Source organism: Mobula birostris, chromosome 9 (assembly GCF_030028105.1).
Source record: "Mobula birostris isolate sMobBir1 chromosome 9, sMobBir1.hap1, whole genome shotgun sequence".
In the NCBI taxonomy this organism is placed as follows: Eukaryota; Metazoa; Chordata; class Chondrichthyes; order Myliobatiformes; family Myliobatidae; genus Mobula; species Mobula birostris.
In genome coordinates, this window is record NC_092378.1 from 136,451,171 (window position 1) to 136,476,113 (window position 24,943).

The following is a 24,943-nucleotide window of genomic DNA, read 5'->3' on the forward strand; positions in this document are numbered from 1 at the left end:
GGTGCTGGAAGACTGACAAGTTTTGGGTAGACCCTTCACTGAGTTGATAACCTTCCAGCAGCACTTGATGGAATTGTCCCCACATCTCTCTCAGCTCAAGCACAATCCAGTGTCTAGGCTGTTAACTCATGACTAACTAACCATCACCACAAACAACAGGAATTCTGCAGATGCTGGAAATTCAAGCAACACACATAAAAGTTGCTGGTGAACGCAGCAGGCCAGGCAGCATCTCTAGGAAGAGGTGCAGTCGACATTTCAGGCCGAGACCCTTCATCAGGATGTCGACTGCACCTCTTCCTAGAGATGCTGCCTGGCCTGCTGTGTTCACCAGCAACTTTTATGTGTGTAACCATCATCACAACTACTTTTGTGGTCCTGGCCAGTTTGTGCATCACTACTCCCACAGAGCAAACAAACAAAATCATCTAAATATAACATTCACCTACACCATTATTCATCTGTCTAAAAGAAGTGCTGGCCAAACAAATGGAACCTCCCCTCCTCCAGCTTCTGGCTCAGTGCTGCTAATCTTATTCATACTGTTCCATATCACAAGTCACACATACAGTTTTGCATAGATTGCGCAGAGAGTGGTGGGTGTCTGTAACAGGATGCCCAGGAGTGGTGGTAGAAGCAGATACAAACGTGGAGTTTAAGAGACTTTTTAGATTGGTTCATGAATACGAGATCACTTGCAGGCAGACGAAATTAACACACGTACAATGCTGGAGGAACTCAGCAGGTCAGGCAGCATCTAATAAATGTTTCAGTCTAAGATTTTTCATTGGATTCTCCTGTGTTTAGAGATTCAGTGTCATTTGACATTGTGTTCAGCACAAATATTGTGGGCCAAAATATCTGTTCTTGTGCTGCACTGTTCTGTGTTCCATGTTGAATTTACTCACAGTCAAATGTACACATGCTAAAACACTTATCAACAACACCAGTGTAATCTCAGAAGTCTTACACAGTTTATCAGATCCAATGCCTGCTACCTCTGGGAATGAGTGGATGGTAGAAATTACATTGTGAAAATTTCCAGATAAAGTCACAAAGCAGAATACTGGAAGTCTGAAATAAAACCAGAAAATCCTGGAAATCCAACTTTGATGTGTGTTGCTGGAAATCCTCAGCAGGTCAGGCCCAGAGCCAACAAATTCTCCTAACGCATTAACCCTTTCATTCCCAGGATCAATCTTGTGACTCTCCTCTGGACCTTCTCCAATGTCAACATGTATTTTCTTAGATAGGGGGGCCCAAGCCTGCTCACAATACTCTCATGCTTTCTCACTCCAGCCCAAAAGGAAATGCCAAGCCTAAGGTCCCTAGAATTGCACAACGGAATACCAGGCCACGGGAACATGGAAAAAAAACAGAATGTCATTCTGCCCTTTGAATCTGATCTATACCCAACCTTGGATCCTTTAACCATAACACCCTGGCCTACAAAAATCCCACATTGTATGGATTTTCAAGGATATATGCTCAATAGTAATAAAATACTGTTGCAAATACTTAGCAGGCCCAACAACAGAGTTGTAGAGCACTACAGCACAGAATGCCCTTCAGCCTATTTACATACCAAACTGCTATTCTGCCTAGGCCCATCAACCTGCCCCAAAACCATAGACATCCATGCACCTATCCAAATTTCTCTTTAACGTTGAAATCAAACTCACATCCACCACTTCAGCTGGCACCTGGTCCCACACTAGCACCACCTGAGTGAAGTTCCCCCATCAGGGTTCCCTTAAATAGTTCACCTTTCACCTTTAACCTATGACCTAGTCTCACCCAACCTCGGTCTACTTTCATTTTCCCTATATACCCTTCATAATGTTGCATACCTCTATCAAATTTCCCCTCATTCTCTTATACCTCAGGGAATAAAGTCCAGAGGAAAAAACGAAAGGTCACATTTCATAGTGATGGTCTTTCTTCATAGTAATCCAAAACATTTTTCCTCTCCACAAATTCTGCCCGATATCCAAGAGTAGTGCCATCATATTCATTTTATTTTTATTTCAACTTTCCATCACTCGCTTTGTTTTATTTCCAGATTTTAATTGATGAATTTATTCGAGGTTGTTCCATTTAAATTCAGTAGCACTTGTTTAAAAGTTGATGCCAGACATTAAAGCGGCGGCGAGAGAAATCGCAGGTGAGCACATTAGGGTACAGTGTGTGTGCTGGAATCGCCCAGCGTGATGTCAAGACTCAGAGGTGTTTCACACATTCAGGAAACTATGCAAATTGCAAAACTCTGATGCTCTCTCCCGGCGCTCCTTTACTGCATTTCAGAGCGAGCTTACAGAAAACGAACCACAATCTTACACTGGCGACACTAATACAGATATAGTTGACTAAGAAGGTGTGAAGCAGCGGTATCACACTATGACAGAAATCAAATCCAACCAGGCACCTGGATCTGAAGCCCCGTTCAAAATCACGTTTAATATCACTGACATGTGTCGCAAGATGTAAGTACAATGCAGCACATAAAAAAACTATAAATTACAATTATATAAATATTGCAAAAAGAGTTCATAAATCTGATGACGGAGGGGAAGGAGCTGTTCCTAAAATGTTCGGTGGTCTTCCAACTCGTGTACCTCCTCCCTGATGGTAGCAATGGTCATGCCGCCTTTTTGAGACATCGCATTTTAAAAATGAAACCATCCCTCCTAGTTCCCGGCGACCCCCTAATCTAGTCAGAATGCAACCTACAGAGGGATGAAGAATTGGGTTCGATTCACAGAAATGGAGGGGGAGGAGGGTCGACTGACAATTATCATCGGTGACGCTGCTGCTGTTGCCGCCTTTTTGTATAATGGAGAAGGTTGATAGTTTGCAGTTTCATTGATGTGGTGGCTCTTCCCCGAAATCTGAACTGCGCATCACTTTGTCTAAAGGAGGTCAGAAACCAATTCCAGGAAACCCTCAACCACCTTTCCTGAACTTGACTATCAAACTCTTGAGCAGAAGCCTCTGTCAGGCAGTAGCGACCGGATCTCGCTCGGCGGCTCGGTTGCGCACCGCGGCCCCTATTTACCATCATTCACACAAGCTCCTTCGCTTCAAACTAGGCCCGACCGCCCCACAACAGGTGGGCCCGGGCATCTTTGAAACCATCACTTTTTTTTAAGGTGAACCCCCATCCTCCAACACACAGAACTAAAACTATTCACTGGGTACACGCTGCAGTCACCGTTTACTGGAAGGGATTTTCGCTGTGACTGGATGTGTCTTACAGATCTATTTAATATGATAAGTGGTAATCATTCTCCTCTACAACTTTTCCAGGCATTTTCTTTTACAGTAAAAAGGGGGCGGCCTCAAAACGGAGCATTACTCTTTTAATTTTCAAAGCAGCTGGCTTCTAAACAAAGGCTAACATTTGGCTGCCCCTAGTGTCTGAGAGCTATAAGTCCTTCTGAAGTGTAAAGTCTTGTTCTGAAGTAAGAATGCAGACGCTGCACAGCAAGATCCCATAAACACTACTGAGTTTAAAGGACCGGATAATCCGCTTTAAATTGAGACACAAACTAGTGTCCATCTGCAGCAACCAACGACGTTTTGTTTCGACCAGGCGCGATAGAAGAGTATCATTCAACCTGGCCGAGCTTCTAAAACCAGTGCTCCTAGCGCCAGCACTAACGCGGGGCTGTTCCAGCCCTCCCCCACTCCCGTCAGTCCCACTCCCACATCGACCCTGAGAGCGCTGCCCTGACCGTAAACTGCAGCAGCCTGGGTTGTCGGGTAAAAGCGGGCCCTTCCTGCCCCGTAAAGCGGTAAATGCCGACCGCCTTCGACAGGGAAATCTTTCAAACAAATGACCAGTAATCCATGCTGGGTCCGAGGAGGAACCGAGAGGTCTTTCCTGTTCTAGAGCCGAGCTCTAGTCCAAGCACACTCGGCTCCGAGGTGGAATTTGTCCGGTCTTCAATTCGCCATCTCTCTCTGTTCGTCCCCCTCCGCGTTTTCCTATCTCTTTGCTCACCACTCCGTACACTTTTTGTCTCTCTCACCGCAAAGCTGCTCCGGTATCTACCTCTCCCCCCCACCCCTGTCTCCGGTCTAAACACTCTTTCCACCTCTCACACTCAAATGCCTCATTCCCTCGTCTGCCGCTGTACCCGCGCCTTCATTTGGCCGTGCGAGGCTTAAGAAAAACTTGCTCTCTGAGTAACACTTCCACAGAAAACAGAACATTCAGCGACCTGAAATATAAACACAGTTCTTAGAATTGCTTAGAAATGAAACCGAAAGTGAAGTGTACGAGACGGGACTGGTTGGTTGAAAGCAGGTGATTTCCTCGAATCGGAACAGAGGAGGGCAGGTGATATAAAACAACTGATGTCAGATTCAGACTCCAGACCAGATCTAATAAGAGGCGATGAATGTGCCTGGCTTCTCGGAGCCCTGTAAATGTGTAAAGAGGCACGGGTTATTGACTCGATCATACAGTTCACTACTCAGGGAGCACAACTCAGCATTCACCGAGACTCCAGCCACTCGCTGCTGCTGCAGCTCGTCCAAGCGAACGGACTTTCTCGGCACCTCGTCCTCTGCAAAGGACGTTTGGAATCTTTCTTTTAAGTTCTCCGGAGATCCAAGCCTGATGCAGAAGGTAAGAACGGCGTAGTTAAAGGTTACTTTGCATTGTTTGTGAAATGACAGATTCGGCACTTAAATATTGAATGCATTTTGCAGATGTCAAAATAACAGTGCAAATGACAGCAAACGAGGAATTCTGCAGATGGGAGATGTGTGCAAATGGGAGAGTGGGAGTAGGTTAATTCATACTTAAGGCTTGCAGGCAAAAAAAAATCTTGTTAAGGATTCCCGGTGACCATTAAAGCAATTAAACGATAGTTTTCAGTGAGAGCTTGGAGATTCGATTCCCTGTGCACGGCGGGGTGAGGGAACGTTAATACTCTTTACCGCTATTGTGATAAAGAATGTACACAGGTTCGGAGGCTTCTCTAGTACCTGCAGAGCAGGCGCTAATCCGTGACATCTACCCCAAGGCATCAGGGTTGAAAGCTGGAAGCCCACCTGGAAGGCGGCCTTCTGGCTTGCGTGATGCATCGCTTGTATTTTATGGACAGGACCACATCAAAGGTGCTTGAAATAACGTGCAGATGCGCGGAAGTGCACCAACATCTGGGCAGAGGTGGGAATGGTCGCAGGCACTAGCGGAGGCAGAGAAAAATAATTAGTTTGACCAGAGTTGGGGAGGAAGACCAAGATGTATAATTGCAGAGTTTCCTGCACTCCCGGTTTACAGTGACCCAAATTGGGTTCCAGCGTAGATTTGGGTTCATTAGCTGTAGTCGCTCTGTGGTTGGCGCCTGCCTTCTGGGTATTTACAGAGTTTTTAAGTAATTGAGATGGCAAGAACTGCCCTGGGTGATCAAACTTAGAAAGGACGTGAGCATGGGATTTCCTACACTATCGTTATGAGTAAGCTAGCTTCTATTGCGCAGTTTGATCAGCCTGTGGACCAGTTGGATCTTTTATAGAGATATCAGTATCAAAATTACGTTTTTGATTTTAGTTTCTAATTCAGTGATACGAGAATCGTTTACATTACTGGCATATTTTATTTTCACATTTGGCACATTTACAGGAACTTGCTGACTCACTTGTTTCCTCTTCCCTTCCAGGATTGCTAATTATCTGCATCACAGTGAAGCCTCTAGCTATGGGAGACCTCCCAGGATCATCCATGCTATAGGATGGTGGCAGACCGCAATCTGACTGACAAAGCTGCCAACGCCAGGGACCATCTAGAGCCTCAGATACTGGAACCCACAGAGCACAACCATGGCCTCCAGCAGCCCAACCATGGACACCAGCCAGCAAGGTGTAACACCAGCAACCGCCAGGTGGAAACACACTTCAGACCCTTCAAATCTTACTCGGACTTCCTCATCATCAATAAGACTTGCAGATACTTGGAGAACAGTGGCTTCTACTGGGGCCCAATGTCAGTGGAGGTGGCACACGACAAACTTAAATCTGAACCTGTGGGGACATTTCTCATCAGAGACAGCAGACAAAAGGATTATTTTTTCTCCCTCAGTGTCAAAACTGCCACTGCTCCTGTCAGCTTCAGGATTCAGTTTAAGGGTGGACAGTTCGGTTTGGATGGTAGCACGGAGTTTTTCAGCTGTGTCTTGAAGCTAATTGAACATTTCACAACAGCACCAAGGAGCCTTCTCTCCAAACCTCTGAGAAAAGTCAAGCTGCAGCCCTTGCAAGAAATCTGCAGGAAGAGGATTATTGAGTCCTATGGGAGAGACAGCATTGACCACCTCCCCTTAAATAAGGTCCTGAAGGATTACCTGAACACATTTCCATTCCGCATTTAAAAAAGCAGCATTACCCTCTTTTCTCCCTTCCTTCTGGACACCCCACCCCACCCACCCTCACCAATCCACCTCACCCCACCCCAACCTTCACTTAGCGATCTGTGAAGAAAAGGGGACCACCAAATCAATGGAATTCTAATGTTCGGTCCTATTTGGGGGATTTCTCTTTGTAGCATTGTATTTTAGTTTTGGAGAAAACTTGAACCATTTCATGACTGTTTACAGACAAAAAGAAAATGTTTACACTATGTGGGGTTTGTGACCCACTGTATTTTTTCTGCCGTGCAGAGTTATAATATTCTTAATTCATTTTGTAATAAAACAAAATATATTGTGAAAGATTTAAAATTACACTTTTGTTGGGATCTTTTTAATCCTGCATTGTTCCTGTTTGGTCTGGAATTCTAATTAGAGTTCTCAGGACTTTTAGCACACACCTAAGTAGAAATATATCATCACTTTGGCTAGAGTTTCAGGGTGCCTGGTCTTTATTACTGAATCAAGGACATAAGAACATAAAAAATAGGAACAAGAGATAACTATTTATTATTCACAGACACATTCATGGTAACAGAGCCTTCTGGTCCAACAAGCCAATGCCTCCCAGTTATGCCCAGGGGACCAATTAACCTACTAACCCATATGTGGGAGGAACCTCGTGAGGTAATAGGGAGAATGTACAAACTCCTTACAGACAGTGGCGGTGGGATTGAACCCGAGTCGCTGGCACTGTAAAGCATTACGTTGTCATGCCATCCATCATCACCTTTCAAGGTCAGTCAGAGAACTAGAGATAAAGAGACTGCGGGTGCTGAAAATCTTGACCAACACACACAGCAGGCCCGGAGGAAACTCACTGGGTTAGATAAAGGGTCTCAACTCAAAATGTCAACTGTCCCAAGTTCTTCCATCTTTATCGTCCACATTGCTTCGGAACTCGAGACAGTTGACATTTCTCAGAACCCTTCGTCTGATCCAGTGAGTTTCTCCAGCTTTGTGACTTTCTGAAGTGCCAACTTTAGTTCGTCCTCTATTGGAATTTGTATAATAATGTAGTTTATTCAAAATTTTCTGGGTTCAACTCAGTGGCCCACTATAGTGTAGAATCATAGCTACTACTTAGAGTTACTCATTGCCCGGTTTGTTCCCAAAGCTTTATTACAACCATTGGCAGTAAGAAATCGTTAGTGTCAAAAAATGTGTGGGTGGTGGAATGTTTACATCAAGAATATAAGGAGACCCACTGAAAATATTGTAGATTTGTAACTTGGATATCTGTCAATTCCTGATTTAAATGGAATTAGGCAGGCGCTAGATGCAGAGATTGCGGTGACTTTTGACAGGAGTGCAGGTGCTGAATTTACACACCATGACTAGGAGGAGCAATAAAATTGTTTCTGACTGCTTTCTCTTCCAAGTTATGCCACTAGGTGGCACCTGTCCAGCTGTTAGTGGGAGAAAGATCATCTCAGTTCCCACCTTTTTATATCTTCTCCCTTCCCAGACCTGAAGCAGGGGCTTGGCAAGATACATCAACTTTTTTCATGCTACCTGACCTGCTGAGTTCCTGAAACATTTTGTGTGTGTTGCTTTGGATTTCCAGCATCTGCAGATTTTCTTGTGTTTATAGTTATTTCTATTAATTTGAAAAGTTGATCCTTGAAAACTGTCGAAGTTTGGTGGATGGTTTAATTAACCATTTAGTAAGGGACAAGTATAATTTTTTAAAATGAGAATGTCACTTTCTCCTTTTGCATCATGATATTAACACAAGAATTGTACAATAATCTGGTAGTTACTACGTTGGTAGTTCCACAACTTCATACAGTCAGTACAACCACACTTATAGCCCACTTATACAGTGAAAAATGACTCTGCTACACAGTGGCCTCATTCTTTAGTGGGCCTTTCCAACCTAGTGACTCATAAGAGCAACGTAGCTGAAGCAAATCCTTCCCTGCTTACAACAAGTTTCTGTTCCTGAGAACTTCGTAACCCAAACAGTTTGCAATTTGGAAAAGTGGCTGCTTGACAATATGTTTAACTAAAAAGATGAGTCAACTGCAGGTAATAGATATCTTAAACTAGGGCATTTAACTCATCCATTCAGATATTGCCGCAAACAGAGTTCCCACATGATAAGAGATGCCTACAGCCCCATGGCAGCTGGTGAAACCATTCTGTTGGCTTCCTAAGCTCTGCTTATATGTACAGGTTCATACCTGGAGAGGACCAGGGCAACAAATGGTGTGTAGTAATTATACATATAATGTACCACCTAGGCCCATAAATCTGGTAACTACATTCCTTGTTTTAGAGATGTTGATTGAGGGGTAAATGTTAGCCAGAACAATGGGCGTAGCTCCCCTGCCATTCTTCAGAAATGCCATGGGATCTTCCATTGCCTCAGTTTGATGTCGCATTTGAAAGTCTGCTCCAAGATAGAGCACTCTCACAGCATTGCACCGTGTGTCTGCCGACACTCTGGCTATAAAACTCAGTTTATAGCACATGGTTTATTTACACGTCAAGTAATTGATTTGAAGAGCTAAGTCATGAGTGACATTTCCCTGCACGCAAAAAGCACAATGGGAGTTTGACCTCTAGGCCTCTGCAGGAGAAGTCGGCCTGTGAGAGGTCAACCAACCGCAACACTACATGGTTAATGATGCTGCTGCAAAGTTAGAGCACAAACACATGTTGGAGAAACTACTTGAGCCTCACATGGATTATCAGACCTTACAGGAAGGGCGAAGACCTACTCAAGTAAGAAGGCCGTCCATACTCAAGCCAGTGGTGGGCCATTGAATAGACATGGAAGACTTAATGATGGACTAGGTGGTCCTGCACAAGGTAAAGTCTTCTGTCTTTGACAGTGGGGAAGTGGGACACCTACTCCACAAGGTGGCCTCTTCTATGATCTCCAGTTACAAGTCCCAACTGGTGCAGAGCATCCATGTCTACCCTGTTACTTGAAAATCCCAGCTTTAATGTTTCTGCAGTGTGTGTGATTAGATATCACACTGCTAAGTTGAGATGTTGTTTAACCATGATCCAATATAGGCAACCCAACTTTAACACACTATCTTCTACAAGAATAGACTATTTGCTCTGACTACTCCCTGTAGCTTAACTCCATTCAATCTTTTCCCTATATCATTTGGAGATACCAATTTATTCCCAGTATCCACAGTTGATTTGGTGGAACATTTTCAGTAACCACAGTAAAAACTGTTTCGAATTCAAAATAACCTAGCTTTAACTTTAGGACAATATTCCCTCCATTCCTTAATTCCTCCAACAGAGCCAGATGACGGGCTGCAGAGCACACACTGCCTGTGCAAACACTTTTTTTTTGTCTTCAGGTGTGATCTCAGGGAGGTAACATCTTATTAGTTGTCTCTCTCTGGAAAAGACATTTAAGGAAAGGCTGTTGTGTGGTTTCACCTTCCCTGCCTCTATAGACTGAAAAAAAGGGAAGAGATAGCTTGGTTATGTGCTACTGAAAATGCACAACACTTGGACTGAGAATGTGGTTTCTGCTGGTCCGTCTTTCTGAAAAGTCTGTGCATTCGCCAGCCACGTGCTATAGAGTTAATTGGTCAGTTTTCAACTGAATAACTGAAGTAGATGCTGGCCTGATGATCAGAAGATTTTTTTACTCCTCTACATTGCGCAGGCATCAACATTTGCAGCTTCCTAATCCTTCAATGTCACTTTTGTACCATAGGAGGCTAAGGAGAGTCTGGACCCACCCCTGCCTATCTATTACCCCCACAACTGCACTGCTCTATAAACATATTAAAACACTTTTTATAATATTGTAAATACATGCTGGTAATTGAACTAAATTGAATTGACTTTATTTCTTACATCCTTCATATACATGAGGAGTAAAAATCTTTACATTATATTGCAATCTAAATGTGAAATGTCCAATTTATAGTAATTTATAATAAATAGTCTGTACAACAGGACAGTCAATATAACAATTGTATCAGCATGAATTAATCAGTCTGATGGCCTGGTGGAAGAGGCTGTCCCAGAGCTTGTTCGTCCTGGCTTTTATGCTGCAGTACCGTTTCCCGGATGGTAGCAGCTGGAACAGTTTGTGGCTGGGGCGGCTCGGGTTCCCAATGATCCTTCTTTGTATGCACCTGTCTCTGTAAGTGTCCTGAATAGTGGGAAGTTCACATCCACAGATGTGCTGGGCTGTCCACACCACTCTGCAGAGTGCTGTGATTGAGGGAAGTACAGTTCCCATACCAGGCAGTGATGCAGCCAGTCAGGATGCTCTCAATTGTGCCCCTGTAGAAAATTATTCCATATCTGCACTTGAACTTCTAATTTTATTTTTAATATAATTCTTTATTCTTTATAATTGTTGAATGGTGTATGACATGCCCTGACCAACACATCAGTGTAAACTACTAATACTTGTAAAAGTACAATCAGTGACCACTTTATTAAGTACAGGAGTGGAACCCGGTGTGGTCTTCTACTGCTGTAGCCCAAACAATTCAAGGTTCAATATGTCGTGCATTCAGAGATGCTCTTCTGCACTCCACTGTTGTAATGCCTGGTTATTTGCCTTCCTGTCAGCTAGAACCAGTCTGGCCATTCTCCTCTGACCTCTCTCAGCAACAAGGCGTTCTCACCTATGGAACTGTCTCTCACTGGATGTTTTTTGGTTTCTCTGTAAACTCTAGAGACTGTTGTTGGTGAAGATCCCGGGAGATCAGCAGTTTCTGATGCACACTAACCACCCCGTCGGGCAACAACAATCATTCATGATCAAAGTCACTGAGATTTCTTCATTATTCGGTCTGAACCTCTTGGCCATGAATGCATGCTTTTATGCACTGAGTTCCTGCCACATGATTGGCTGATTAGATATCTGCATTAACCAGCAGGTGCTCCTAATAAAGTGGCCACTGAGTGTTTCTGGTGAATAAAGTTGACCCTTAATCCTTGACAGAACCCTTGAAATTTCTGCTCTTCATTTGCTTGTCCTGGCTGTGCAACGTTCTTCTTAATTGCAGGCTACTTTTTAAAGTGCTGCCCGTATATTTGATTTAGAACATCTGTGGTGCAGAAACCAAAAATCCAGAGGTAGAATTCTGTTTATTAATTCATGTTTGAATTTTGGAGCCCAGAAATCTGTTAACTATATACTCCTTGTTTTAAGGGCTGTTGTTTGAGGGGTAAATATGGGCCAGACAATAGGGGATGACTCCCCTGCCATGGGATCTTTCGTTGCCATGGTTTGATGTTGTATTTGAAACACTGCTCTGCCAAAATAGAGTATTCTCTCAACATTGCACTGGTGTGCCTGTTGACACTGTGGCCTAAAAATTCAATTTATAGCACAAGACAGAGCATTCTCCTTATAAAACCAAACACAAAATTCCAGGAAGGTGTTAAACGCTGACTATTTTTATCTCTAATTATTTCAGTAACCAAAGTAGGTCATCTGACCAAACCTCATTTCACAGGAATTGTAGGAGAATTATATCAGACTAGGTTCTTTGAACCTGCTTGCAAAGACTCACCTTATCTATAGTTAATTGACATAATTGGTGTTTTATATCTTATTGCTATGGCTAAGATTTGCAAAGGTTTTGTGTCCTGATATAGGTTCCTTACCAACAACCTCCTCTACTAATCTTGCCTAAGGTTTGCAGAAGAGAAGTAAGAGAAACGTGTCTTGTGGGAAAAGTTTTGGTTATCAGATATGTAATGGGAAACCGATTTCTTACAATTTCTGAGAAGTCATTCAGAAATAAAGCTGGGTTAGTACTCTTCTTTTTAAGGCAGCGGATCTAATGAACTACGTCACTAAGTACCTTGGGAGTACCCACCTTTGTGGCTATTTTTCCTATGCATGTTTAGATGAGTATTTAAGATTAGCACAAAAAAAAGTTGTTTTCCAAAAAAGCAAACTGCTGGAACTCTAAAATAAAACAGAAAGAGCCACATAGTTGCAGCACTTCCCTCCATTTATTATGGTGGATTTAGCATCTACAGAACTGCTGACCTTTCCTGGTAACTATAGTTATGAATTTATTACCAGGCAGTTCATCCTGATTACAACATTGCTGATTGAAAGAAATCCTGAGTAGGAACTTTTGAAATAAGACCATCAGTTACAGGAGTAGAATTGGGCCATTTGGCTCATCGAGCCTGCTCCAGCATTCAATCATGGCTGATCCTTTTTTCCCAGCCTCAGCCCCACACCCCAGCCTTCTCCCCGCAACCTTTGATACTGCATCCAATCAAGAGCCTAACAAGCTCTGCCTTAATTATACCCAACGACCTGGCCTCCACAGTTGCCTGCGGTAACAAATTCCATAAATGCACCACCCTCTGGCTAAAGATATTACTCCCTGTCCAGCTTTAAATGGACACTCCTCTATCCTGAGGCTGTGCCCTCTTGTCCTAGACTCCTCCACCATGGGAAAAATCCTTTCCACATCTATTTGTCTCGGCCTTTCAACATTCAAAAGGTTTCACTGAGATATCCCCCCTCATCCTTCCAAATTCCAGTGAGTACAGACCCAGAGCTATGAAATGTTCCTCGCATGATAACCATTTCATTCGTTGAATCATCCCTGTGAACTGTGTCTAGACCCCCTCCAAAGTCGACACATCTTTTCTTAGATGAGGAGCCCAAAATTGTACACAATACTCAAGGTGAGGCCTCACCAGTGTCTTATAAAGCCTCAGCATCACATCCCAGCTCTTGTAGACTAGACCTCTTGAAGTGAATGCTAACATTGTATTTGCCTTCCTCATCACCAGCTCTACCTTTAGGGTGTTCTGCACAAGCACTCCCAAGTCTCTGTGCATCTCAGATTTCTGGATTTTCTCCCTGTTTAAAAAATAGTCTGCACATTTATTTCTTCTACCAAAGTATATGACCATGTATTTTTCCAACATTGTATTTCATTTGCCACTTTCTTGTCCATTCTCCTAATCTGTCTAGGTCCTTCTGCAGCCTACCTGTTTCCTCAACACTACCTGTCCCTCCACCTATCTTTGTATCATCTGAAAATTTGGCAACAAAGCCATCTATTCCATCACCTGAATCATTGATATACAGCATTAAAAGTAGCAGCCTAAACACCAACTGCTGTGGAACACCACTAGTCACTGGCAGCCGACCAGAAAAGAAAGCAACACACATAAAAGTTGCTGGTGAACGCAGCAGGCCAGGCAGCATCTGTAGGAAGAGGTGCAGTCGACGTTTCAGGCCGAGACCCTTCGTCAGGACCAGTTAGTCCTGACGAAGGGTCTCGGCCTGGCAGTTAGTCCTGACGAAGGGTCTCGGCCTGAAACGTCGACTGCACCTCTTCCTAGAGATGCTGCCTGGCCTGCTGCGTTCACCAGCAAATTTTGTGTGTGAATTTCCAGCATCTGCAGAATTCCTGTTGTTAACCAGAAAAGAAACCTTTTATTCCCACTCACTGCCTCCTATCCAGGGCCGGATTTAGTGGGGCCGGGGCCGCTGGGCTGGAGGCCCTGGTGGGCCCCTGCCGACACCGTAAAGTGCTGCTGTACCAAGAAAAAAAAGGCAAGAACAAGAGCAAAGGTCATACTGGTCTAAATATCAAAGCTGTGGACCAGGGCATTGGTTTAGTACAATACGTAAGCTATAAACTTACAGGCCTTAAGAGGGAGGACAGAAAGTAATGCAGATTCTTAGTTTGAAGGACAGCATCTAAAGCTCTCAAAAATTGACCTAGGCTTAGTTGGCTTAGTAAAGTTATGGGGGAGATGAAGTATGATGTACCCAATCTTAAATCTTTATTTAGCTATTGCTGCACATACCATAGACCTTATTTCTCAAACAATGCTAAAGCATTTTTATCCAGGTATTTTTCTCAACTGTGTGTTCTAAGAAAGTAAAATGGAAATGAGAGACAAAAAAGCCAAGAGAGATAGCGCTATGGCAAATTAGGAATCTTGACAATATTCCAATAATCTTTTTGAAAAATTAGATCTAGCACATACTAGCCTATTGCTGTGCTGTGTGGCTTGCAGAGTAAAGAGCACTTATTATTTACTAGGTTTGTAAACAGTCAACTATTAGCCTACTGCCACAAAAACAGGAACAGTATTGACACACAAGCCTAGATATTTACAAAGTCAGATACTTGTTTTTCAAAATTAAAGCCTAGTTCTTCTGGATTTCTTCTCAGCAAAGTCCTTGATCAGATCACTAAAATCCAGTTTCCGAACAAGATCACTTTCAAGTGACATCAGGGTAAGATGATTCTGCCTGTCCTGTCCCATTGTGGATCTGAGCCACAAGCTTGAGCTTGGTGAAAGATCGCTCACCACTTGCATTTGTGACAGGAAGAGACAGGTAAAGCCTCAAAGCAATGCTTACATTTGGGAAGATGACCTGCAAGTGTTTTTCTCTGAGGAAGCATAAAAGCTCTGTTGCAGATGAAATATCTTTGCCACTTACAAATTCCCTGGAATGGACAATCTCCTCCACAAAGCCTAACTCCAGGTCAGCTGAATATCTGCTTTGGAGATCAGATGCTCTCTTGCGCAAATCTTGTACAGAGAGAGAAAGGATATTGTTTAGGATGCCAAATGTGTTGTTAAGTTCATTATATGATGCAAATCTGCAATCAATTTCTGCAAGTAATCTATCCATCACGACCAAAAAAACAGTAGCTGAAAATTTTTCTCTGGCTGACAAGCCAACATCAGGTGTTGTGGATTCACCCAGAAAGGCTTTACGTTTTCTTTGTTGTTGGGTGTCTTCTTTGTACACTTGTGAGACTGTTGGAGACATAGTTTTAGCTTGGGTCTCAAAGGTATCACATTGATCACGCAAGCTTGCTATGTATCCCCGTAGTGATCTCACCAAATCCACAGCATTACACAGGTCTAGATTTACAGCTTGCAATGCAATGCTTGTACTTTCAAAGCGCTGAAGAATGCAATGCTACAATTTGCTCAGAAAAGCTATCTCAAGCTTGTCCATTTTTTACCTCTAGAATGTCCATGTAGTTGCCGTTATCAGGCCTGCCAAATATGTCACTGGAGCCTCGGATAGCCAGTCCCCTCTCGTCCAAAAACTTCACAGCCGCCACCACTCTTCTCAATATGTCGGTCCAGTAGACACACTCTGACTCAAACTGTTTTTGCAGTTCTGTATCTATTCTTCCGCTGTCAGATGCTAGTGTAACGCAGGTCAGTAACGTTTTCCTGTGGTGTTCGCTATTTTCATGCTCTCCTATGCGCTCAGCGGCATGTTTCCAGTCGTTAAAGCCAGTTTCGAAGATGGACTGACAGTTACCGTCACTGAAGGTGCGGCATGCAAAACAAAACACACAGCTAGTGGATGGGGAATATAAGAGCGATCGCCTTGATATGTACTCACCATTTACCAGCTTGCGTTTGAAGTGAAATTTGGAGAAAAAACGTCCCTGCTGTTCGTATACTCGTTCCAAAGTTTTGATATCCACATCCTTATTCTGGCAGGACTCCGGCCCTTTCTTAGCCCAGTACGCTTGGACTGAATCATCTAACATTTCCTTTCCCCAGCGAGCAGGATCAGTGCTGTAAGGATCCTCAGTAGCGGTAACGTTAACATTAATGGCGACCCGACTTGGTTGTTCGGAGGCCTCTGTGGTCGGGAATCCCAAAGTCATGCTCTCTGCCTCTTCAGCGTTAGCTGCTGACTGTGGCAAGGACGGTGGTCCTGTGCTAACACTGGTGCTAGTGCTAGCTGTTGAACAAGTCTCCATTTGTCCACCGGTCTCAGACTGTGACAAGAGTGACGTACTGCTGCATCATCGAGAACAGGTTTAAAAAATTCTGTCAATTTCAATGTCTTTTTTAATGCTTCTTTCTCATGGTCCTCTTTCTCTTGTTTCTTTTTTTCTTTTCTGTGCCCCACTCTCGCATTTTTTTTGTCCGCCATGATGATAGCTACCTATTTCGGGCCCCTCTGCAGCTCTGGCCCCTGGGCTGCAGCCCAGCCTAAAGTTCGGCCCTGCTCCCACCAATCAGCCAATGCGCTAACCATGCCTGTGAATTTCCTGTGATACCATGGGCTTTTAACATGGTATGCAGCTTCATGTGTGGCACCTTGTCAAAGGCCTCTTAAAAGTCCAAATATACAACATCCACTACATCCCCTTTATCTATCCTACTTGTAATCTCCTCAAAGAATTCCAACAGGTTTGTCAGGCAAGATTTTCCCTTAAGGAAACTATGCTGGCTTTGTCCTATCTTGTCCTGTGTCACCAAGTACTCCATCACCTCATCCTTAACAATTGACTCCAACATCTTCCCAACCACTGAGGTCAGGCTAACTAGTCTATAATTTCCTTTCTGCTCCCTTCCTCCTTTTTTAAAGAGTGGAGTGACATTTGCAATTTTTCAGTCCTTTGGCACCATGCCAGAGTCCAATGGTTTTTGAAAGATCATTTCTGAAGCCACAATGTCTACTGTTACCTCTTTCAGAACCCTAGGGTGCAGTTCGTCTGGTCCGGGTGACCTATGTACCCTTGGGTCTTTCAGCTTTCTGTGCACCTTCTCCCTTGTAATAGTAACTGCACTCACTTCTCTTCCTTCACACCCTTCAACACCAAGCACACTGCTAGTGTCTTCCACAGTGAACACTGATGCAAAATACTCATTCAGTTCATCTGCTGTCTCTTTGTCCCGTTATTATTTCTCTGCCCTCATTTTCTAGTGGTCCTATATCTACCCTCAACTCTTTTATTTTTCACATATTTGAAAAAGCTTTTACTATTCACTTGATGTTGTTTGCTAACTTGCTTTATTATTTTTTCTCTTCCCTCTTAATGATTCTTTCAGTTCTTCTCTGTTGGTTTTTAGAAGCTTCCCAATCCTCTAATTTCCCGCTGATTTTTGCTTTGTTGCATGCCCCACCTTTTGCTTTTACATTACCTTTGACTTCCCTTATCAGACATGGCTGCACTATTTTGCCATTTGAGTATTTGGTTCTCTTAACATGGAGGCAAGATACTAAGAAAAGGCTAACCCATTTGTAAGAAAAACAGAACTACACATTCAATGTTTAATGATAAATCATGTTTGAGCACTTTAATTTGAGTAAGAAACGAAGTTATACCCAGAAGACTGGGTAAAAATCTGAAGTAAATTCTGAATGGTCTAGAAATATTTGGCAGGCTACTAACATCCTTAGAAATAGAGTTAACACAATAGGTTTATGAATTTTTATCAGAATAATGAGAAGATAGGCAAATACGTCTTCCTAATTTTTCACTGGATTGGCCATTCCTAACTGAGTTGGCATTTCCGAGGGCAATTTAAGACTTCACCATGAGTCACTGCCCGACTGTGTGTCTCACATGCTTTGCTGCCACCTCAAAGAGTTCCTCTTGCTAAGAGTCACTTGTCACCTCATTATTTCCTGTCAGTCACCCTCTGTTCAGACACTCCTGCATCTAGCATCACTTTATGTGCGTACAGTCAATCAATGTATATCAACTCATCTTCTGTATATACAATTGAGCAACATTTACTCATACATTGTGATTTTATTGTGAGTTTTATGCTTAGATAGAAAGAAAAATAAATACTTTATTGATCCCAAAGTAAATTAAAGTGAAATAGTAGCATTACAAGTCTACGCAAACAGTCTAACAGGAGGGTGTCATCGGTTCCCCAGCTATAGGTTGTCTAATGGCTGAGGGTAAGAATGGCGCCTTTGAAGCAGCACGGTTGTCTTAGCCTATTCCTAAAAGTGCTCCTCTGTTCAGCCAAGGTGGCATGCAAATGGTGAGAAACATTGTCCAGAATTGCCAGGATTTTCCGGAGGGTCCTTTGTTCTACCACAGCTTCCAGTGTGTCCAGTTTGACTCTTATAACAGAGCCAGCCTTTCTAATCAATTTATTGAGCCTGTTGGCATCACCTGCATTGATGTCATTGGCCCAGCACACCACCACATAGAAGATTGTACTGGTGACAATTGTCTGGTAGAACATGTGCAGGAGAGGCCTGCATACTCCAAAGGGCCTCAGTCTCCTCAGGAAGTAGAGGCGACTCTGGCCCTTCTTGTACACAGCCTCTGTGTTGGTACTCCACTCAAGTCAACCATCCAGGTGCACCCCTAGGTTCTTGTAGGTCCTCACCGTAAATAGTAACAGGGAGCAGTGCAGGTGTAGTCTTCCTAAAGATCCTTTATGCTGCATCAGATGTGGAATTACAATCACTTTATTCTCCTTTACAGTTGTGTACTAAAGAATAACTAAACAATCTTAAATCTTGAACCTTGATGGTCTGGGACATAGGCTGGAATGGATAAGTGTTAGTGTATCAGATGGGTTTAATCCATGGGTTATTTAAATAATGTTTCTGATAAGGTAAGTGCCCAGCCAGCAATCCCTAGTCAGATATACCAAGGGGAATTCAATGGGCAGCCAAATTATGCTTATGTTGAAATACACGTTACTGGTCCCTGCTTGACTGTTCATTAACTCTGCTTTTGGATCCTGGTGAAGAGTGACTTAGCAAAATATTAATGCATCCAAATACTTTTTTTTAAAAAAGTGCTTGAAAAAATGCAGCACATCAGGTAGTCAAAGTCAAATAAATTTATTATCAAAGTACGTATATATCACCATTTACTACCTTGAGATTCATTTTCTTGCAGGCATTTACAGGAAAAATAAACAAACCAATAGGATTAATGAAAAACTATACTTAAAAAAGACTGACAACCAATGTGCAAAAGAAGACAAATTATGCAAAAATAATAATAAAAGAAGTAAATAAACAACACTGAGAACACGAGTTGTAGAGCCATTGAAATTAATTTTATAGGTTGTGGAGTCAGTTCAGCTTTGAGGTGGAAAAGGTTATCCATGCTGGTTCAGGAGCTCGATGGCTGTAGGGTACAAATTGTTCCAAACCTGGTGGTGTGGGACCGAAGGGTTCTGTTCACCCTGCCTGATGGTAGTAGCAAGAAGAGAGCATGGCCTGGACGATGGGATCCTTGATGATGGATGCTACTTTCTTGTGGCAGTGCTCCTTGATGATGTGCTGAATGGTGGAGAGGGCTTTGCCTGTGGTGGCCTGAGCTTTTTGTAGGCTTTTCTGTTCCTGTTTCTATTGGTGTTCCCACCCTAGGCAACCAGTCAGGATACTCTTCACCGGGCACTGGGAGAAGTTTGTCAAAGTTTTAGATGATATGCCAAACCATTTAGATGACAGCATCTATGGAAACAGAAACTGGTACTATTTCAGGCCAAAGGTCCTTCATCAGAATGGGAAAGAACGATTTAAAAAAAAGGGCAGTTTTAATCTGAATTAGAATCAGAATCAGAATCAGGTTTCATATCACTGGCATATGTCATGAAACTTGTTGTTGTGTGACAGCAACCCACTGCAATAAATGAGGCCTCCGCTGGTCAGGGATGATCATGGAAGCTGTGTCCTAGCTGTCTAGATATGCAAGCCAGGGCAGCACAATATGAAGAGCAATCTTTTTGCCCAAGTAGCATGCTCCCCCTTCACATGCATCTGGTGAATCCAAACGAATGGCAGAGACCGATACAGTTTGGCACCAGCAACGTCACACGAGTTACCAGTCAGTGTTGAACTCAACGTGGGACTTCCTTAGGGACTCCAGCTCTGGATTTTTCCCTTGGGGCTTACTCCAAAAACCTTCCCCTAATTGGGCGTAGCCGCAAAGCGACGGAGGTTTGAGATCAGAGTTATCTTTCTCCTAGTTAGGCTGCCAACCACAGCTGACGAAACCCATCTGTCCGGAGCAACACCAGTAACCTGCCTTTGCCTCTTCTCCCTGTCAGTAGAAATGTTTCCTCAGGGGTTAGTAGCAAAGCCACACGTGAAGGCCAGGAGCTGGACTTGGTTGTCAGAGACTAATAGACGTACACACCTTTGGCAACACTGATTGCCCTTAATAGGAGCTTATCTTCACTACTCCACCCCCAGCTAAAACAACCTTAAGGAAGCCTTGCAATAAATAATGACAAAAATATAAATTACAATAAGAAATATACATATAAAGAAATTAAGTTAAGTAAATAGTGCCAAAAGACAACTCAGAGTTGGACTGTGTTCGGATATGGCAGGGAGAGTTTGCTTCCTTCTCCCGTCTGCGTGAGATGTGGGACTTTCGAGTGACTTTGAACGTTTTACCGTGCTGATGGCCTGTTCTTCATCAAGTTACGGTATTGCTTGCACTGTTGTAACTATATGTTATCATTATGTGGTTTTTATCAGTTTTTCAGTCTTGGTCTGTCCTGTGTTTCTGTGATATCACACTGGAGGAATATTGTATCATTTCTTAATACATGCATTACTAAATGACAATAAAAGAGGACTGCGTGTCCTCATAATCTTAAAAAAAAGAGAGTGAGAAAAGAAATATTGAAGTAGTGTTTTTGGGTTCATTGTCCATTCAGAAATCTGATGGTGGAGGGGAAGAAGCTGTTCCATTGTGTGTGTGTCTTCAGGCTCTTGTATCTCCTCATTAATGGTAGCAATGAGAAGAGGGCATGTTCTGGGTAATGGGAGTCTTTAATGTTGGATGCTGATGCTGTCTTTTTGAGGCATTACCTTCTGAAGGTGTCCTCGCTGCCAGGAAGGCTAGTTTCCCCTGATGGAGGTGGCTGAGGTACAACCACCTGGGCCTGGGCCGCTCCATATCAGATGGTGATGCAACCAGTTAGAACGCTCTCCACGGTACATCTGTAAAAACGTGCGAGAGAGTCTTTGCTGACATACCAAGTCTCCTCAAACTCTTTATGAAATATAGCCGCTGTCGTGCTTTCTTCGTAACTACCTCGATATGTTGGACCCAGGTACTTGAAACTGCTGATCCCTCGATACCTTTCCTTGACTTCCCCTTTAAGAAGTCTACAGTCAATTCCTTGGTCTTACTAATGCTGAGTTCAAGGTTTTTGTTGAGTTCAAGGTCAACCAGTTGATCTACCGGGATCCTGTATGCCTCGTCGTCACCATGCCAGTGTTAGTTGTGTCACTGGCAAATTTACAGATATCTTTTGAGCTGCACCTAGCCACACAGTGGTGCGTGCAGAGAGGGAGAAAAGTAGTGGGCTGAGCACACACCCAGCATTGATTGTCAGCGAGGGGGAGATGTTATTTCCGATCTGTCTCCTGGTGAGAAAATCAAGGATCCATTTGCAGGGGGAGGTACAGAGGCCCAGATTTTGGAGCTTGTTGATTAGAATTAAGGGTATAATTGTGCTGAACTGCAATCGATGAACAGCTGTAAAGGCAACATAGAGAGTTGTCAGCAGACAAGAAAGGAGAACTTCTTTAAGTTCTTGGAAAGGAAATGGCAGTAAGTTCAAGCATAAATGGATTTCAAGCGTAAACTTAAAGAAAAACAGATGCAAAACATCTGGAAGGAAAATGTGGGAAACACTCATATCATGGAAGGTACTGCTAAAAAAGAAAGACAGTTAATCTTTAGATGACAACTTAATGTTGATAGAGGGACCAGTAAAGGTCTTGATCCAGAAAAGACAAAGTAAAGCCTCTGTGGTTGACTTTCATTCTGCACGAAGTCCAAACATGAGAAAACCTGCCGCTGCTGGAAATCTGAGCGATACACACAAAATGCTGGAGGAACTCAACAGGCCAGGCAGCATGTACGGTGAAGCCAGAAACATCGACTGTTTACTCTCTTCCATAGATGCTGCAACTGAGTTCCTGAGTTTCTCCAGCATTTTGTGCGTGTCGCTTATTCTGCATGGAGTATTTACATGTCGATGCATCAGAATTCCAAGTAACAGAGTCATACAAGCCAGCTGACACCCAGCCAGTTCTGCAGTTATATAACTAAACAGTTATGTGATTGAGTCACAGAGTAATATATCAAGCAACCAGAATTATTTTGCGAGGTCATTTAGGTGTAAACTGATAACGTGATGTTAAGCTTAAGAGGGGCACCTTAAAGAGCATTTTCAGTGCAGGGACTGAGTTATGATAGATACGCAGTTAAACTCCTCTAAGGATCACCCCCTTGTCACGCTGAAGAGGCGTGTGTGTTCCTGAGATCTTGCGAGTGATACCATCTGCACTTTAACCAGCTGGCCCGTAGCTTCTGGTAGGGTCACCGACAGTGGGAATTCCAGGCAAAGAGCAATCCAACCACAACTCAACAGTGGAGCTGGTGGAAGACAATGACGCATCACCGCGTTAGCGAAGGCGGAGGAAGGCTGCAGCCATGAAAGATCCCCATTCATCTTGCATTCCCTGGCACTGGACCCTGACCCCCAGTTTGTCAACGACCGTGTGGTGGCTGCCCATGCATCAGCCTCCCCACGTTAATCAAAGCACTCACAAGCACTCTCTATTAAGGAAATAATCCCTTCGCAGAACATGGCCCCAACCTGAGTCATTGCACTACTACGCAGGTAAAAGACGCGTGCAACATTGGAACTGCTTGATCTGGAGGTAATGACATCAGGGATAAGGTTCGATTTAAAAATTAGTGTGGAGGTATTTTAAATTATAAAATGACAGCTTTATTTCAGTCTTTGTCCTTACAGATGGTCAGTGCAAGTCCAGTGATGACTGGCGGTGACTGACCGTGGCTTCCAATGGGCTACGTGCAGTGATGCTACAAGCCCCAGAAATGGTACAGGTAATTACGGTTGGAGCCTCGTACTCCAGCATCCTGGGTTCAATGCTGACCTCCGGTGCTGTCTGTCTATGTGGAGTCTGCATGTTCTCCCTGTGACAGTATGGCTTTCTGCCAGATTCTCAGGTTCCCTTCCACAGCCTAGGGAAGTGCTGTACATTAATAGGTTGTGGAAATTATGCAATAGTTTAAATAGGCAGTTAAAAAAAACAAAGTGTAGATTGATGCTCACATGAGAGACACTGTTGACATTACAGGGTAATAAAAGGAAAGGAAACAGGGGCTAGTATACAATTGATGGGCCAAATGGTGTTAATCAGCATTGTAAGAAGTTAACCAGAATGGTGGTAATTAGATCATTCCGACCTAGAATACTCTAAAATACTTCTATAAACATAAAATTTATGTGCAATTATCTCTGAAGTATAATTGCCTGGAGAGATTAAAGATTATCTTTCCTACCCGCCTGGCTTCACCTATCACCCTTTAGCTATCCTCATTCCCCTCTCCCCCGCCTTTGTTACTCTGGCATCTTCCCCCGTTCTCTCCAGCCCTGAAGAAGGGTCTCGGCCTGAAACGTCGACTGCTTATTCATTCTCGTGACCTACTGAGTCCCTGCAGCACTTTGCGTGTGCTACTCAAGATCTCCAGCACCTGCTCAACCATACACGTTTACGATGAAAGGTTAGTTTTATCTGTCACACGTACAGCAACACATGCATCGTTTGCGTCAAATCGAATTAAACCAGCGAGGATTGTGCTGGGGGGGCAGCCCGCAGGTGCTGCCCCACTTCCAGTGCCAAGATAGCATGCCCACAACTCACTAACACCACATGTACGTCTTTGGAATGTGAGAGGAAACTGGAGCCCTTGGAGGAAAGCCACACGGTCACAGGGAGAATGTGCAACCTTCTGCTGCAAGTAGTTGCGGGAATTGAACCCCAGTCTCACAGCCTGGGGCTGCAAACCTTCGCGCTCACCATGAGGCTGTAGTGTCGCCAGAAGAAATAATCAGCTTAAGGCCCTTCGCTATCCTCCACGCGTTGCACATAGCTGGAAGAATAAATCCTGCTCTTATCCCGTAGTTCCAATTAAATGTTGCAGTTGCCGCAGACACTGAAGGTAAACATCTTGCTTGTATCGACTGTTTGCTGTAAAATAGATAGTCCCAGTCCAGCTGCACCATCTAGTAGGCTGAAACATGAAACAGTCATCAGAATCCAGCTTATTACCGCAAACATACAGTGCATTTTGAAATGTGTCGTTTTGTGGCAGCAGTAGAATGCCAAACAGAGAAATTATAGCAGGTACACTCAACAAAACAGTGCAAAAGAGGACTAGTGGGGGGTTTCCACAGTTCACGGACCGTTCAGAAACCTGATGATGGAGGGGAAGAAGTTGATCCCAAAATACTGAAGTTGGGTCTTTGGTCTCTTGTAAGTTATCCCTGATGTTGGTCATGGGAAAGGAGGAAGTACCGGTCATTCGGATTTAGCCTGGACAAATATAATGAAGAGAGAGGTAAGGCAGGAAAACCATAGAATGGGTTTCTCACAGGTTTGTTAAACTTTAAGGCTAGACCTGTGTGAAACTATCTCAACAGTTGACCCCCCCTCCCCCCTTACAGGACAACTATCTCCTGGGCTGGAAACAGTTGGGAGGTGGGTATCAGATATAACCAAAACCCCAGGGTAGCAGACATCCCACCCTGCAAAAACTCATTTCAGAGAGGTAGCACCCCACCCCCAGTTGACCTCCAAGGGTGTATGTAATACTTTGTTCAGTGATTTTGTCTAATCTGTAAACCAAGTTGGGTATATGCAGAAAATGTGACATTAAAATATGTACTTATATTATAATGTTTATTCTATTACAACTTTAAGCAAGTCTACAGGGAGTTTGGCCTCATCA

The 24,943-nt window shown here is 43.5% G+C and overlaps 1 protein-coding gene across 1 annotated transcript; it reads left to right on the plus strand.

The window, feature by feature from the left end:
- The first annotated feature begins 2,647 nt into the window (after nucleotides 1-2,647).
- On the plus strand, nucleotides 2,648-6,698 carry socs1a (suppressor of cytokine signaling 1a). The gene is made up of 2 exons (XM_072269545.1): nucleotides 2,648-4,633; nucleotides 5,673-6,698. Exon 2 carries the CDS (start codon nucleotides 5,745-5,747, stop codon nucleotides 6,378-6,380), a length of 636 nt encoding a protein of 211 aa, XP_072125646.1. The 5' UTR covers nucleotides 2,648-4,633; nucleotides 5,673-5,744; the 3' UTR covers nucleotides 6,381-6,698.
- Nucleotides 6,699-24,943: the final 18,245 nt, after the last annotated feature.

Excerpts from the sequence above, each read along its gene's own strand:
- socs1a (XM_072269545.1), top strand. The coding sequence starts at position 5,745 with ATGGTGGCAGACCGCAATCTGACTGACAAAGCTGCCAACGCCAGGGAC.